The sequence below is a fragment of the Polyodon spathula genome, chromosome 26, assembly GCF_017654505.1.
Source record: "Polyodon spathula isolate WHYD16114869_AA chromosome 26, ASM1765450v1, whole genome shotgun sequence".
NCBI lineage: Eukaryota > Metazoa > Chordata > Actinopteri > Acipenseriformes > Polyodontidae > Polyodon > Polyodon spathula.
Genome location: NC_054559.1, coordinates 1,035,164 through 1,050,437, shown reverse-complemented (window position 1 = coordinate 1,050,437; position 15,274 = coordinate 1,035,164). Strand labels below are relative to the sequence as shown.

Here is a 15,274-nt window from a genome sequence, read left to right as displayed (position 1 = left end):
AAGGAGGAGCTGTAGTAGTTTGGAAAAATGATCTTTATATAAAAGAAGCATCTAAACAACTTTCTGACACTAACTTTTACACGAATGTCACAAATGATCTCACCCAACTGTTACAAACTACAGTCAAATCTACTATCCATTCTGCCATCCAGAATAACTTATTACCACACTCTGCATCTAATCTTATTGTTGAAAACCCTCTATCTGTATTTGTTTCCTAAAATTCATAAGCCTAACAACCCAGGCCGTCCTATTGTATCAGCATGTTCCTGCCCCACTGAAGTAATTTCCAAGTTTCTTGATGATGTCTTCAGACCCATTGTGGAATCTCTACCTTCATTCGTTAAAGACTCTAACCATTTTGCAAATAATAGATCATTTTTCTTTAAATGTTAACATTGAAAATATAGCTCTTTTCTCAATGGATGTCAAAAGCCTCGACACAGTTATCCTCAACAGTGACGGTTTACAAGCACTAAAATACATCCTTGATAAACGGACAATAAAAGAACCTGCAACCGATATTCTTTTGCAACTAGCCCAACTCGTTCTTTCTTTTAATTTTTTGTCCTTTAATGGAGATTTTTATAAACAAGTTAAACAAGTCTTTTTTATGGGATAGATTGAAAATAAAGTCTTTCAACAGTACAAGGGACATACATCAATTTTATATCTTCGATACATTGACAACAGATTTGGCATCTTAGTTAACACTACTGAAGAGTTAATGGATTTCATACATTTTATTGACCAGTTTCAACCAGCTCTAAAGAATACATGGAACTTTTCTAAACAAACCATCACGGTTTGTACTTGTACCGTCAATACTACAATTTTCTACAAAGAAACAGACTCTCATTCATATCTAAAATATGACTCCTCACATCCCAAAGCTTGTCACAACTCCATTCCATACTCCCAATTACTAAGACTGAGATGCATTTGCAGTGAAGATAATGACTTTTTGAATAAAACAAGTGACATGTGTGCATTTTTCCAAAACTGTGGGTTTCCAGACACTATACTTAGAGAAGCTCAGTTAAGTGTATCAACAATAAACAGAAAGGATGCTTTGTACAAAACCAAAACACAGAATACCAACAATCGTATTCCCCTTGTTCTTACTTATCATCCTAGGACTAAAAAAGTACAACACATCATACAAAGAAATTTTATCATTCTTCAAGAAGATCCTTCTACAGCTCCCATTTTCAATAATCCTCCTCTAATGTCCTACAGAAGAGATACAAATCTAAGAGAGCATCTGGTCCCCAGTAACATTTGACCCAATCTAGACAGTCCTAAGGGTACGTTTCCATGCAACAGGCCACGCTGTGCTGCTTGTAAATACATTCACAGCAACACAGTAGTTAAGGGAGCAAAATCCTCATTTACTATCCTTGATACTTTTACTTGCATTAGTAAAAGAATAGTATATTGCATTGGCTGCATCAAATGTAACAAGCTGTATATTGATGAAACAAGACGGCACTTAGCTGATCGCTTTGTGGAAAATCTGAGAAGTATACGAATTAACACCTCACCTTTCCTGTCACCAAACTTTTTACAGAGATGACCACACTATAGAGGACATCACAATTTGAGGGATAGTTCATTGTTATGGAACTAATGCTGTCAGGAAGCAAAAATAATGTGAACTTATTTTCAAACTGGGCACTTTGGAGTCATTTGGAATGAACATTCTAGTCTGAGATCATTAACATCATCAACATCCTCAACATTCTGGAATTTTGTTTAAGAGACTACTTTTTTTTTTGTTTTGTTTTTTTTATCAACTTCATAAAGTACTGTTTTTTTGTATTCAGGCGATGAAGGTCCAAAACTTCTTGATAACTGATTTGTAATCAATTATTCTACCTTTTTAAGTATCTAAAATATCCTTTTCCCTTTTTTGTTTTTCATATTGATCATTTTGGTACACAGTAGTCTTCCTTTTTCACAAACTTTACATATATATACATATACAGGACAGAAAAAAGCACTGATTAGGAGCACTGATTTTGCCTAGTGAAAACTTGGAAAATAAATAATCTGGGGAGTATTTAGTGCTCACTATTCCCTTTATTTGATGTATGGTTATATGTTTTTTATTTGATCTCTTAAGGGAGTTGGTGCTTTGTGGCTATTTTTAAATTTGCCTTTAAATCGAATTCTGAATACATTTTACAGTACACATTTGTTAATCTAATGCAAACTAATAAAAACTACAAACATTTGGAAGTTTACCTAAACTAATATTAGGTCATCCAAGGTCAGTGCTAATCAGGGTCTGTGAAACTAGAGGTTTATGTTAAAGTCTTAGTTAAAGACTTTAACTGAAGCTTTTTTTGTCTTTGTTTCCGGTCACATGTATACTTTAACATACATTTTATTTTGTAATCTATCGTTTATTCAGATCCATCGTGAATGAGCGGGCGAATTGCACTGTTCCAAATTCCATTAGTAAATATGTGCTTAATCTAAGTAACATAATTCCCTCGTTTCATCTGTTTAATTACGGTTTGAACATACTTTCTTTGCCATTACAGGCTTACCTATGCTCCATGCTTTCACAATGCTTTATTACACTTTGCTCTGCTTTTACTGTGGGAAATTCTTATCAGAGTCAATCTGTCTGTTCAGTGGCTCCAACAACATTTCATATTCAATCTGTTACTGTACATAATGTTCACAAAATCTTTTGACAAAGTCCCGCACAAAAGATTAATTCTCAAACTAAACACAGTAGGGATTAAAGGAAACACATGTACGTGGATTAGGGAGTGGTTAACATGTAGAAAACAGAAAGTACTGATTAGAGGAGAAACCTCAGAATGGAGTGTGGTAACCAGTGGAGTACCACAGGGATCAGTATTAGGTCCTCTGCTATTCCTTATCTACATTAATGATTTAGATTCTGGTATAGTAAGCAAACTTGTTAAATTTGCAGACAACACAAAAATAGGAAGAGTGGCAAACATTGTTGCAGCAGCAAAGGTCATTCAAAATGATCTAGACAAGATTCAGAACTGGGCAGACACATGGCAAATGACATTTAATAGAGAAAAGTGCAAGGTACTGCACGCAGGAAATACAAATGTGCATTATAAATATTATATGGAAGATACTGAAATTATAGCTGGACTCTATGAAAAAGACCTAGGAGTTTTTGTTGACTCAGAAATGTCTTCATCTAGACAATGTGGGGAAGCTATAAAAAAGGCCAACAAGATGCTTGGATACATTGTGAAAAGTGTTGAATTTAAATCAAGGGAAGTAATGTTAAAACTGTAAATGCATTAGTAAGACCTCATCTTGAAAATTGTGTTCAGTTCTGGTCACCTCGCTATAAAAAAATATTCCTGCTCTAGAAAGAGTGCAAAGAAGAGCGACCAGAATTATTCAGGGTTTAAAAGGCATGTCATATGCAAACAGGCTAAAAGAATTTAATCTGTTCAGTCTTGAACAAAGAAGACTACGCGGCAACCTAATTCAAGCATTCAAAATTCTAAAAGGTATTGACAATGTCGACCCAAGGGACTTTTTCGACCTGAAAAAAGAAAGAAGGACCAGGGGTCACAAATGGAGATTAGACAAAGGGGCATTCAGAACAGAAAATAGGAGGCACTTTTTTACACAGAGAATAGTGAGGGTCTGGAATCAACTCCCCAGTAATGTTGTTGAAGCTGACACCCTGGGATCCTTCAAGAAGCTGCTTGATGAGATTCTGGGGTCAATAAGCTACTAACAACCAAACGAGCAAGATGGGCCGAACGGCCTCCTCTCATTTGTAAACTTTCTTATGTTCTTATGTTCTTATGTAGTAAAGGCAGAGGAAAACAAAACAGACATGTCTCAGTAGATAAGGAGAATCGAGAGCAGGTGCATTTAATAGAACACAATAATAAAAACAAGTACATCAGGACAAAGAGAAGAAAAATAAAGTCAATGCTCATTTTAATGTCATTTTTTTAAAGGTAAATGTTCTTTAAATAATAGCTTCGTATACCCGGTTGCACTTTATGAAAATGATTAACACTTGAGTGTATAATAGGACATCATGCATCTTATTTCATATTGTACCAGTACAACGTTGCATATCCAACCACCTGTGGACTGGGGTATAGGCGGGTATGAGAGAGTCAGATTTGCGAACATCTATAGAAATTGACTTTTACACAACCATAAATAAGTTAGTGAACAATAACAACACTCGAACTGCTTTAAAACGCAGGGAAATTCTTTGATTTAACAGTAAGCAAACGTAAACAAGATTAATCAGGCTACAAATACAATGTTCCTATGCAGTTTACTATAAGCCAGCTCCACACAAAGCTTTTAAAAAAAAAAAAAAAAAAAAAAAAAAAAAAAAAAAAGGTAAATTTACAGTAACCTACAACTGATGGATTCTTTCTTAACTTAGAAATCCTTGCCTCCCTGGTTCTGCTTTTTTAATATCTGTCACGGTACTTTGCGCTCTTTCTTGATATTACCAACAGCCGATAAGCAGCTCGGTTCAAATATTGCTTCGGCTATTTTAAACAAACGGCCGGTAAGCATTGCATTTATGAAGCTTGCTTTGTTAAATTTAAATGCATTTAAAAGCTACAACAACCTGCTGCCAATATCTGCAAGCGTGCGCTCCATCATATAAACACATTGCACAAAAAAAGAGTAAAACACAAAGCTTTCTTAACTGGCGTATTGAAACGTCGCTGCTACACACAGGTGACACACACACACAGTCTGTCTCTCTTAAAGGGAAATGCACCAAAATGTTGATTGCTATAACGCTTTCTTTCCCTTTCAAGTGGAATGACAACTTACTGTGCCTGATCGCGTGAGCTGCTGTCGGGTGACCCCCGCTGTCACGACAATGACGCTGAATGACTCGGCTCCAGCTACCATCCAGCTCGGTGCCTACCGGGCCCTTCTCAGCCTCGACACCGACTGATTCCTTCTCCTCCTCGGCACCGACCACGATGCTGATTAACTCGGCGCTGACCACAACAGCTCGGCACCGACCCCGATTGACACCGCTGACCCCGACGTCGATTGGAACGTCCCTGCCTTGGCGTCGACACCAACTACGGTCACCGACGCCCGTGCTGCCATCTCAGTGCGCTCTGCAGGGTCATCCGCTGGGTTTCACCAGTGTGACCAGTGTGCAGTGAGGCTCCCAAAGGAGGATGGGCAGACATGTTGCTGGTTCAATATCAGTATGTCCTCAGGAGTGCTCTACTCACCTGGGAGTACCTGGGAGTGACTCGACTTGAACTGGGATCAGGGTTTTGTGCAGGAATTAGTGCAGGTGATGAGAAGACTGAATCAGTGTTGTTAATGTCACCTGGGTCCTCATAGTCAAGGTGGGAAGGGTGTGATACTTGCAGCGCTTTAAAATGTGAGATGTTTCAGGTGATCTTATGCTTTCCTCTCTGGGCTGTGATCATGGCTCCTTTGACTGCAGTGACTTGGTATGGCTGAGAGTCGTATGGCATTGAAAGTTTGTTCAATGGCCTTATTTTGTAAATGGAATTGGTCGTTGTGGACAGGAGTGGTTATTGCAGGTCGGGTGTTAGTGGTAGTATGTGGTGTAGCTTTGTAGTTTCTTAGAAAATTATACAGTTCTTGCTTGATGTCGTGGCCATCCTGCTATTGCAGCCAGTGAGGAGTGATCTTGCCATGTTAAAACCCAAGGTATTCTGCAAACTTGCTAAAGTCTGAGCTGTTCAATGGTGGGCTGTTGTCTGTTTTAACGATCTGTGGAATGCTATAGGCAGAGAAAATTTGGTCTAGTTTTGGGAGAACTGCTTGTTCTTGGTGACTTGGTTCTTTGGGAGTGTAATGGTTGGGATCTACAGACCTTTGCAAAGTGGTTCTTTTCCATAGTTTACAGCGCCTTTAGCTGGGCGGATATCAATGTGTGGGTAGTCACCCCCACAGTGATAGCAGGTTGTTTTACACGTTTCTGTAGCGAGAGGTTAGGAGACTTGTTTTGCTGAACAGCTAAAGCAGTTTATGTTGTTGTTTTTAATTTGCTGGCCCTCATCCACACATGCTGTGTCTACAATTTGTGTTAATATCATTGTTGAGTCTCTTAATATTCATCTCCTGATGCATACAGATAAACAGCCTTTAATTATCTGAATCCTTACTGCTTTATCTACATCAGTAAGCTCACACGATGTTGCCATTCTGCAGTCATGACTGTTCATTCATGCTCCCCTTGATTCTGACGGGCTTGACGGAATGTGTATACCTCAAAATCAATATTTTTTTGTGGAGAGAATATTTTGACAATGCATCTTTGGCCTTGCTGTAGTTATGGTCATCACCGGTGTCAGGTAGAGTTACAAAGACATCATAAAGCTGTACTCCAGCATAATGAAGAAGTCATGCACATGCTATATACGGTGATCAATGATAAAAAGCTCCTGTTACTAGGTGATTCGTTGCTAGGAGATGTGTTGCTAAGCAAACATTCTAACTGCAGTCTCAAAACAGTGACGTAAAGCAGAATAAATAAAAATGGAGGTTTACTGTGAATACTGTTTGTTTACAAACGATTTCAATATTTCTTTTGGTATTTTTCAGCAAAAGTAGAATTTAAACTTGTCAATATTGTAATGGTGGGTGCCCCCCACTTCTCCTAGCAGGGACTTTCCACGATCCCTGGGCTGGGGAGTTTCCCCACAGCTGCTAGGCAGGGACTTTCCAGGATCCCTGGGCTGGGGAGTTTCCCCACAGCTGCTAGGCAGGGACTTTTCAGGATCCCTGGGCTGGGGAGTTTCCCCACAGCTGCTAGGCAGGGACTTTCCAGGAACTCTGGGCTAGGAAGTTTCCCATCGCCATACCATATTCCCTCACCAACTGTCAGGCAGGGTATTTCCAGCCATGTGTGGATTGGCTGGGGCGGGCACTGCCTCCCTCCAGCTCCACTATAAAAGGGGCTGTGAGCAGGACCTTGGGGTTAGCCTGGAGAAGAAAGAACTGTTACAAGAATCTGGATTGTTTAAACTGGTTATTTTGTTAGATTTATTTGTGTGAGAAAAAAACAAGTGTTTACTTTAAACAACTCTGTTTTGTGTCCTTCTTGACATCGCTAAATTGGTGTCAGAGTTGGAAGCAGGTACCCCGGCACGCACTCGTCGGTCTGTAGCCTGGTGAGCAAGTCCGGGGCCGACTTGAGGCTGGCAGGGGAGAGTGTAACGTGCACGAGGGAAGACCGCAGCAGGGATGGTAGGTGAAGTAATCACATACAAAGACATAAGCCCCATATACGCTCCTTGCAAAGGAGCCAGCTCTTTTGTACAGCAGTATCAGTGCTATGCTGGGGTGCGAAAGGTCCCGGCTTCGCGCCCGCCCTCCGCCTGTGTGTGGATTGCCTCGTCCTGTGTGATACGCCTGCCTGTGGGGAACCGAGGTTCACTACAATATGTATGTAGTACATTGGAATCTTACTAGCCTATAATATCATAATTGATAAACATCTGTGTCCAGTTTTGTTATAATTTAGTCCATAAACCGACATGCTTAAATATATTTATGTTCAAAATTAGTCATATTGGAATGTGTCCTAGCGTTGTAGAATCGGTCAGATTATCAACTGTGCATTCGGTATATTGCCTGTTTTATGTAGTCGTTGAAAGATAGAAAATAGTGTAGATTAAAATGTAACCCTGTTTCTTTGGGTATTTTGTCAGAAGTGTCAGTAACTAGTCTCTTTCTAAATGAATTCACACGAACTGAACAATGTCACATGCCCTCAATCTCATCAGAGCTTTTTTTTTTTTTTTTTTTTTTTTTGGCGGGGGTTTTAACTTTCCAACCATTTCTCGTGTTCCGAGCAAAAATCAAAAAATGTCCAGGAAGCATGAGAACAGTCGCAAAACCCCCAATTCCGACAGTATAAGGAATATTATGCAAATGAAGTGGATACCTAATTAACATACTTACCATGAAAAAATTAAAGGGTTGATGTGGTCGGATTGAGTATCTTCCGTCTAAAATGGTTCTGCCTGTTTCAGAGTCCAAATAGGTGGGAACCTATTTCCAACGGCTCTGTGCTAAAAACTAATTTTTAAAAGGGTTCCTCATTTAAATACTGAATAGTTATTAAAACGTTCATGTTCTATAACTCCAAGACACCTACTTTCAGTGCCTAAATGGAACCACTAGAGGGCAGTAAATACCAGGTTAAAACTTTGATATGTTGGCGTTTAATGTCAATTTCAAACATTGATAAAAAATTAAAAAAAAAGTCTGGCCTGTCTCTACACAGTTTCCAACTGTGTCCCCTGGTCCTGGTCCCTAGTGTCAGGTGTTAATGTTGTTTTTAAAGGTTCTTTTGGACTGCAATGTATCCAGGATTCCAGTCACTCTATTTATGCACACGTAGAGCTGCTCTTGGGGTTTATCCAACCCCTTGAAGAAACAACACCATTATTATGCACAGCTGTCTGTGCTTTATTTCTTCTATCAGGATTGAAATATCAAACTGGTCTGGATGTATAATAGTTTAATGTACTTTACTAGACATGTTCTTGTTAAACATGAACTGACAACACATCTTAAGTGGACTTTGGACAATAAATTGTAGCTACAAAATCTTTGACATGTAGCTGAAAGTTGCAAGCAAATTGTGACTTGCAAAGGTGTATCTAAACACACCTTAAAGATGTGCCCACAAAGGTTTTAAAATATATATATTTTGTATTTCTAGTGCCAGCCATAGAAATCTGTAAAACAGGCTTGATCAGCCAAAGTCAGCGTCATCTATTGATCTCCAACTTTGGATCAAGTTTCTTTTTGTGTTTGTGGCAATACACAGCTGTGCTCTAGAGGGTGCTGGAGCTTACTAATATAGTAGAGACGCTATGGCTGATCTAGTCTGCATAACAAATATCTATGGCAGCCAACAAGAATGGAAGAGCAGCTCCTAAACTCAAAAAAATATATATTTTTGCAATGATAATAATAATGATTTTAATTTTGCGTTTTGTATTCATTGGTGGCTATTAGAGTAGAATAGGTGTGCTGGCACTATGGAACACAGGCTGCTCATTCTTGTATCTAAAGCCCCTTTCACGCTGCATGCTCTTCCCAAGTCAGGACCCGGTGTCATGCAGGTTGGCTACGTGATTTCACACTGCTTTTGATAAAGCAGGGTTGACCTGGGTGACAGACGCAAGTACACAAAGCGCGTATCAATGCCCCAGAAGCAGCTTGTTACAGACACTTCCATCCAAACTTCTCTGGATTGAACCGTCAGCCCAAATGTTGATTAGAGCAAATGTTTCTTCATCCCTGCTGAAATCTGGCTCATGTTTCTCAATCAACAAAAATATGTCTAAACAGAATAAACAGAAATGTTCCTTGTGGATATGAAACCTTCATTCAGGCGTGGCTGTTTGTTATTGCGTCAGCTCATGAACGGCCATCATGCATTTAGTCTCGCTTAACCCGGGTCAAAGCATGTCAACCCACATCCTAAAATGGATCGCTGGGACCCGGGTTAACCCGGGTATGACCCAGGTACATGGTTTCACACTAAGCAGGATTGTGACCCGGATAGCCAAAACCTGGGTAGGAGTACCAGTCTGAAAGGGCTTTACAGTGAAGGAACAAGGCTCTGCACTATGGTAGATAATGAGCCGTCAGTGTGTGTTGGATTGGTTTACACGAGGAATTCATAATGCATGTGTTCTGGGGTTAACAGTCAAAAAGTTGTGGAAGATTATTTGTTGCAAATGCATCTTCAGTGTTCAGTATACTGGCACTGATCCAAACACTAAAGTTTGAGTTTAGTTTAGTTTTGAGTTTTAAGTTTAAATTCTTATTAATGTTTTGATGTTGTGAATAAATGTCCAATAACATTGAGGGATTTGTCCTATTCAAGTAATTCATTACACACAACATTATTGTTTTTTTACCATAATTAAAACCATAATGTAACTATGGATAATTTAATTGTACTTTTGTTTTCATGCTACTGTATTTTTTTTTTTTTTTTTAAAGGAAAATTGTTATTTTCATTATACTGTATAACCAAAACAACAAACCCGTTGGAAATATGCTTTTGAATTACATAACATAGATCTTAGCAACAAAAAGCACATTGCTTATGTCGGAATGTTGATTTTAGTAACACTTTTTCTGTTTCTAAAATAGTCAATTAAAATTATCACTAAAATGCATATTTAAACCATAAAGTGCATGTTTAATATTGCTTTTGCAATTCACGTGATGCAGTGCACATGAGGAAAAATAAATAAAAATTGGCAGGTAGCCGCAACAGACCAAATGCTGCAGAACAAAGGCTCACACAAGGTAGCTCACACAGGGTAGTGATGCGTGCGCAACTCGTAACTTACCTAGTGCTTCATTGAACCTCAACGCCACTACCACGTGACCATAACACCCCACGAACCATAGGTTTAAGGTTAGGTTATTGTTATGACATAAACTTTGTTTTAGTACCTAAAATGATCACCCTTATCATGTGATCGGGCTGTAGCATATCATGAGTTTATAACGACTATTATGAGTTGCGCACGCAGCACTACCCTGTGTGAGCTACGCTGTTGGAGCCTTCGCTCTGCAGCAATACCCCTCTCCAATAGACCACGGGAAGGTTGGTCAGCTACATCACAGGGGCGTTGTCAAATAATTTCTGTTCGTGCGCATCAAAGTTAGCAAACAACGCTCGAACTATATTTTACAATGAGCTGTCAACTTCTGGACTGTCATGTGTATGGTGTAATATTAATCAAACTGGATAATACATCGACTGAATAACTTGTGTAATTAATTTAAACAAAAGTTTTTTATTTGTTAACACTTTATTTGGACACGAGTTCCAGGCTGAAATTTATAACCGGAATGTGAAGACTGACAAAGTCATACTGTTCTCAGTGCAACATATAAATAGACCAACAAAAAGGTAACAAACACGCAACTCATATAATCAGAATAATAGAACATAACCATAACAGCTTCACATTTTGCGAAGTAAAAATAAAAATAGGACGTTGAAAATATAAGACACTATACAGAGGTCAATTTTCAATATAAAATATACTTTTTTTTTTTCTCTGAGTGCTTGTAAACATTAAGGCGTTGCACTTGGAACACAATGCACTCGGCGAGACCCTGGTGGCATTCACCAAGTTTGTCGTCATAAACATGCACAATACTTTTTAGAGTTCTTCTCATTCAATAAGGCTTTCAAATACAAAATGACGCCATTTAGAGATGACTGTTATCATAATTAATCCCCAGATGAGAAATGGGTGAAAACGGTAATCAAACAGTCCTATGTAAACTGTCTTTACAGTTAGGCTGGTGAGCCACTCGTTAGTGTCTAAGTCTTTAGTTTAGAGCCCAATTACAGTTCTGTGGTTTAAAAAACACACACACACGTCAACAGCAATCAGTTCTGAGCTTATACAGGCCTCTAGAAAGTGCTTTTTTTTTTCTTAATAAGCCTGGACCTGGTGTGGCAGTAACTGGCACCCACTGTTTACATGGCTCATAACTTTCTGTTTCAGCTGTGCCACTTGCTCCCGCAGGACGCTTGCTGTGGAGGCTAGCTCTGTGTTTTGGGTCTTGAGAGATTTGACTTTGTCTTCCAGCCGCGATATTCTCTCCAGTTTCCTCTTTCTGCATTTGGAAGCGGCGACTCTGTTCCTCATCTTCTTCCTCTCGGCTTTTATCCTCTCCTGCGTGTCCATGTCGATGGGCGACATCGGCGGGCTCTCCCGGAAACACTGCACGTCTGGTACAGTCTGGGGTTCGTCCTTGAGCGCCTGTAACCGCGAGTGCTGCTGCTGCTGCTGCTGTTGATGCTGGCCCATATGGTGGGGAGGAGGCGGTGGGAATGGTACAGTGTCTGTGGAATAGTTCACATTGGTCCCCACTGCACTGGCGTAGCCGCTCAATGTAGTGTAGATTGGAAGGTCCGGGTGCATGCTGACACTAGAGCCGTTATTCGAGCTCAGGTCCAAGGTGCCGGCTTGAACGCAAGTCCCGTTAAGCTGGTTTTGTTTGTGAAGGTCCTCCAGCGCTTTGACGAAGCCCTCGGCGAACTCTTGCTCCTCAGTCACGGACTTCGGGTAGAGGAACTGGGAAGTCGGGGTTGTGGTGACCATTCCATTGGATTGTATGATTAGTCGCTCCAGTTCGGGGGAAGCGAGTTTCAGGAGCCCCATGTCGGGAGAGTTGAGGATCCCGTCATTGTCTCTCAGTTGCGATTTCAAGCCGGAGGCGGGGTCGCTCAGGTTTAGGGTCATGTCTTTCTTCATCATGTTGTTGTACGAGTAAGCGCTGCGTGCCAGAGTTGCATTCAACACATCATCGTGATAAAAGGGTGTTTCCATCCTCCCCTTTTAATCACGTAGGAAAAAAAGTTTGCAGTTTGGCAAGTAGGGGCTGCAGATACAATTTTGTCTTTGACAGTCAGTACAGAAATATAAATCTTAACTTTCAGTTTTCTTAAAAACAAAAATAAACTTTTGTTTCTGCCAACAATTGTTGACTTTTTTTTAAGTCTTTCAAAACAATTTTGTTCCTCGTATGATTCTTTTCACGGGCTCGACGTTTTGGAATTTCCTGTTTCTTTTCAATCTTCTCTCGGGTCGCCTTTCATTCGTTACACAAAACTCACTGCGTGTACAACAAGTACGACCTGCTAGTGCCAGCTCCTTTACAGCTGTCACCGTCGCTCTGTCAATGCCGCTATTAATGAGCGCTCTGCCTCGCTCTCTCCTATTTCTAGCTTCCTAAATTCCATTATGTCATTTCAAAGCTTTCAGATTGGACAGAAATGACGTTTTCTTCCTGTTCGATTTAAATAAGGGGCAGTGCTATTGCCCATTGCCATGGAGAGCAGGGATAAACTGCAAACAGCGCGGTGCATTGTGGTTTGATGTCATGTAAAGAAGGTGGGGGGAGTGAGAGGGCAGCGAGAGGGAGAGAGAAGGCCCGAGGGGGTAGGTAGCACGTGGTGTTTTTAGAACGAGAGAATTCACATCGGCATATACGACGTCACATTTATTTATAGCGGCGAGGGAGTGCCTGCTGCTGTAGTGCTTTGGTTTTCAGAGCAGGCGAACACAGCTGGAGCTGAACAGGTTTGACAATTCATAAGAAAAGCAAGCATGGACAGGGGAGAGCGCAAGAGAAGCAGCTAATGCTCTGTCTGCGAGTCTCTAAAGGGCCAAGCAGTACAGTAACCCTTAAAAAAACGGAATCTTTCATTGTCTAAATGAAAAATAAATACTATATCACATGATTTCACCATATAAAGCAGGATTATTAAACTCCAAATTGTATGTACATCTACTCTTTTTAATTACCATTTAACTGTACCCTACCTCAGGACAGTAATCTGCTGTACATTTGTTTGGGCTGAATTAATGAAAGCACAGAACTCTACATAAGATAAAGTTTAAACCGTGTAAAACAGACCGCGTCTTTTGCGCTTTGTGATAGATACTGAGTTTATGGACTAGAAAGCAAGTCCTTTTATGTATTTTGTGAAACATGATACTGCCCCTAAACCCGATGGGATGAGCAAATGCCTACGAGCACTCTCATACTGACGGGCTACCCTTTCTGTACAGTGTCTGCAGCAGTGCACAAGGCAGTAGACTGTAAATAATGACATATGAAGTACGCCAGCGTGATGTTAATGCAGCTCCACCGAAACTCAAGCTTGTTCTCACAGTTTCAATACCAGCGTACTCATTCGATCCCCCTTCAAATAGCTGCTCAAGTTAAATGAAAACAAATAAATAAAACACAATTATTAATTACATTTTTGGGAACAGGGGTCAGCTGTCTCGGTGACTGTGAACTTAGTGAAGTTATCCAAAACTACAGCAAAACAGACTAAAACAAGTCCATTATTAGGTACTTTTGTTATATTATATATTATATATGAATATATTATATATCATTATTATATATTATCTATATATATATATATAGATATTTATATAGTATATAATACAGATGGCTCAAAATCTTTCAGCCAATGAGAGCACATATATTGCCTTCTATATTCCATGGCACATCAGGGAGAAAGCTATTCTAGAACTAAACCATGTTCAGCTTTTACTATGCTGTGTTCTCCGTGCCAACACGGTTGAAAGCAACTTTAAAAAACCATACCTTAGGCACCTCTTCGAATCCCATTCAACTGCAGAGTCCACTAAATGGTATTTTCTTAAATTTTCATAAACCTTTTCCCTCTCATCAATCAAATTGCAATGTACTAAATAAGAACATAAGAACATAAGAAAGTTTACAAATGAGAGGAGGCCATTCGGCCCATCTTGCTCGTTTGGTTGTTAGTAGCTTATTGATCCCAAAATCTCATCAAGCAGCTTCTTGAAGGATCCCAGGGTGTCAGCTTCAACAACATTACTGGGGAGTTGATTCCAGACCCTCACAATTCTCTGTGTAAAAAAGTGTCTCCTATTTTCTGTTCTGAATGCCCCTTTTTCTAAACTCCGAATAAAGGTGGGTAGTGATTAGAAAACAAATTTGGAACTTCATAATAAATCAGTACAGCTGTCTCTGGCTAAGAGAACACCCCTCGGGAAGCAAGCAAAGTGTTCTCATAGACAGAGTTAGCCAGCAGACATAATATGAACCAATAAATAAATAGATATGTATTATTTGTCATGATGCACTTGTGTCAACATAGGAAATGTGCTGACTAGTGAGAGCCCCAGTGGAGCATGAGTGAGGGAGAAAGTGTGCTGGAGATGCAGCCAGCCGGGGCACTTGATGGCTGACTGCCTCCGCCTTGAGCCTATTGTGGTGCCTCCTCCAGGACCGGCGTGAAACAAACAGGGGCCCGTGCAGAAGGGGAACCACGGACCCTGCAACAGCCCCACCGCAGTTACCTTCCAGCCCCTCATTGAAGCCATAGTCAGACGCCTGGGTGCTCACTGAGGTCTGCTGCTGATTGGTGATTAAGAAGACAGGTTGGTGGTAAAGAAGCGACGGGTTGGTGGAACACTTCAACCATACACTTTCCACCCAACTGACCATCACTACCAGCCACCAGCAGGACTGGGACCTTCAGCTGCCTCTCATGCTCTTGCCTTACCTGATAGCAGTATAGGAGTCAATGAGCTGTACACTGGCCCTGTTGAGGATGGAGAGGAAGCTTCAGTCTCCCGCAGAGCTACTATTTCGATGCCCAATTGATGCCCAAGCACTATCGCCAGAACCGGAGTACGTCCACCGACTACAGGGTAGGCTG

General features: G+C 40.4%; 1 protein-coding gene across 1 annotated transcript; it reads right to left on the bottom strand.

Annotated features, from left to right (window-relative positions):
• Positions 1–10,806: 10,806 nt before the first annotated feature.
• Positions 10,807–12,738, bottom strand: LOC121300896 (transcription factor jun-D-like). The gene has a single exon (XM_041229865.1). It carries the CDS (start codon positions 12,375–12,377, stop codon positions 11,478–11,480), a length of 900 nt encoding a protein of 299 aa, XP_041085799.1. The 5' UTR covers positions 12,378–12,738; the 3' UTR covers positions 10,807–11,477.
• Between the last annotated feature and the right edge of the window lie 2,536 nt (positions 12,739–15,274).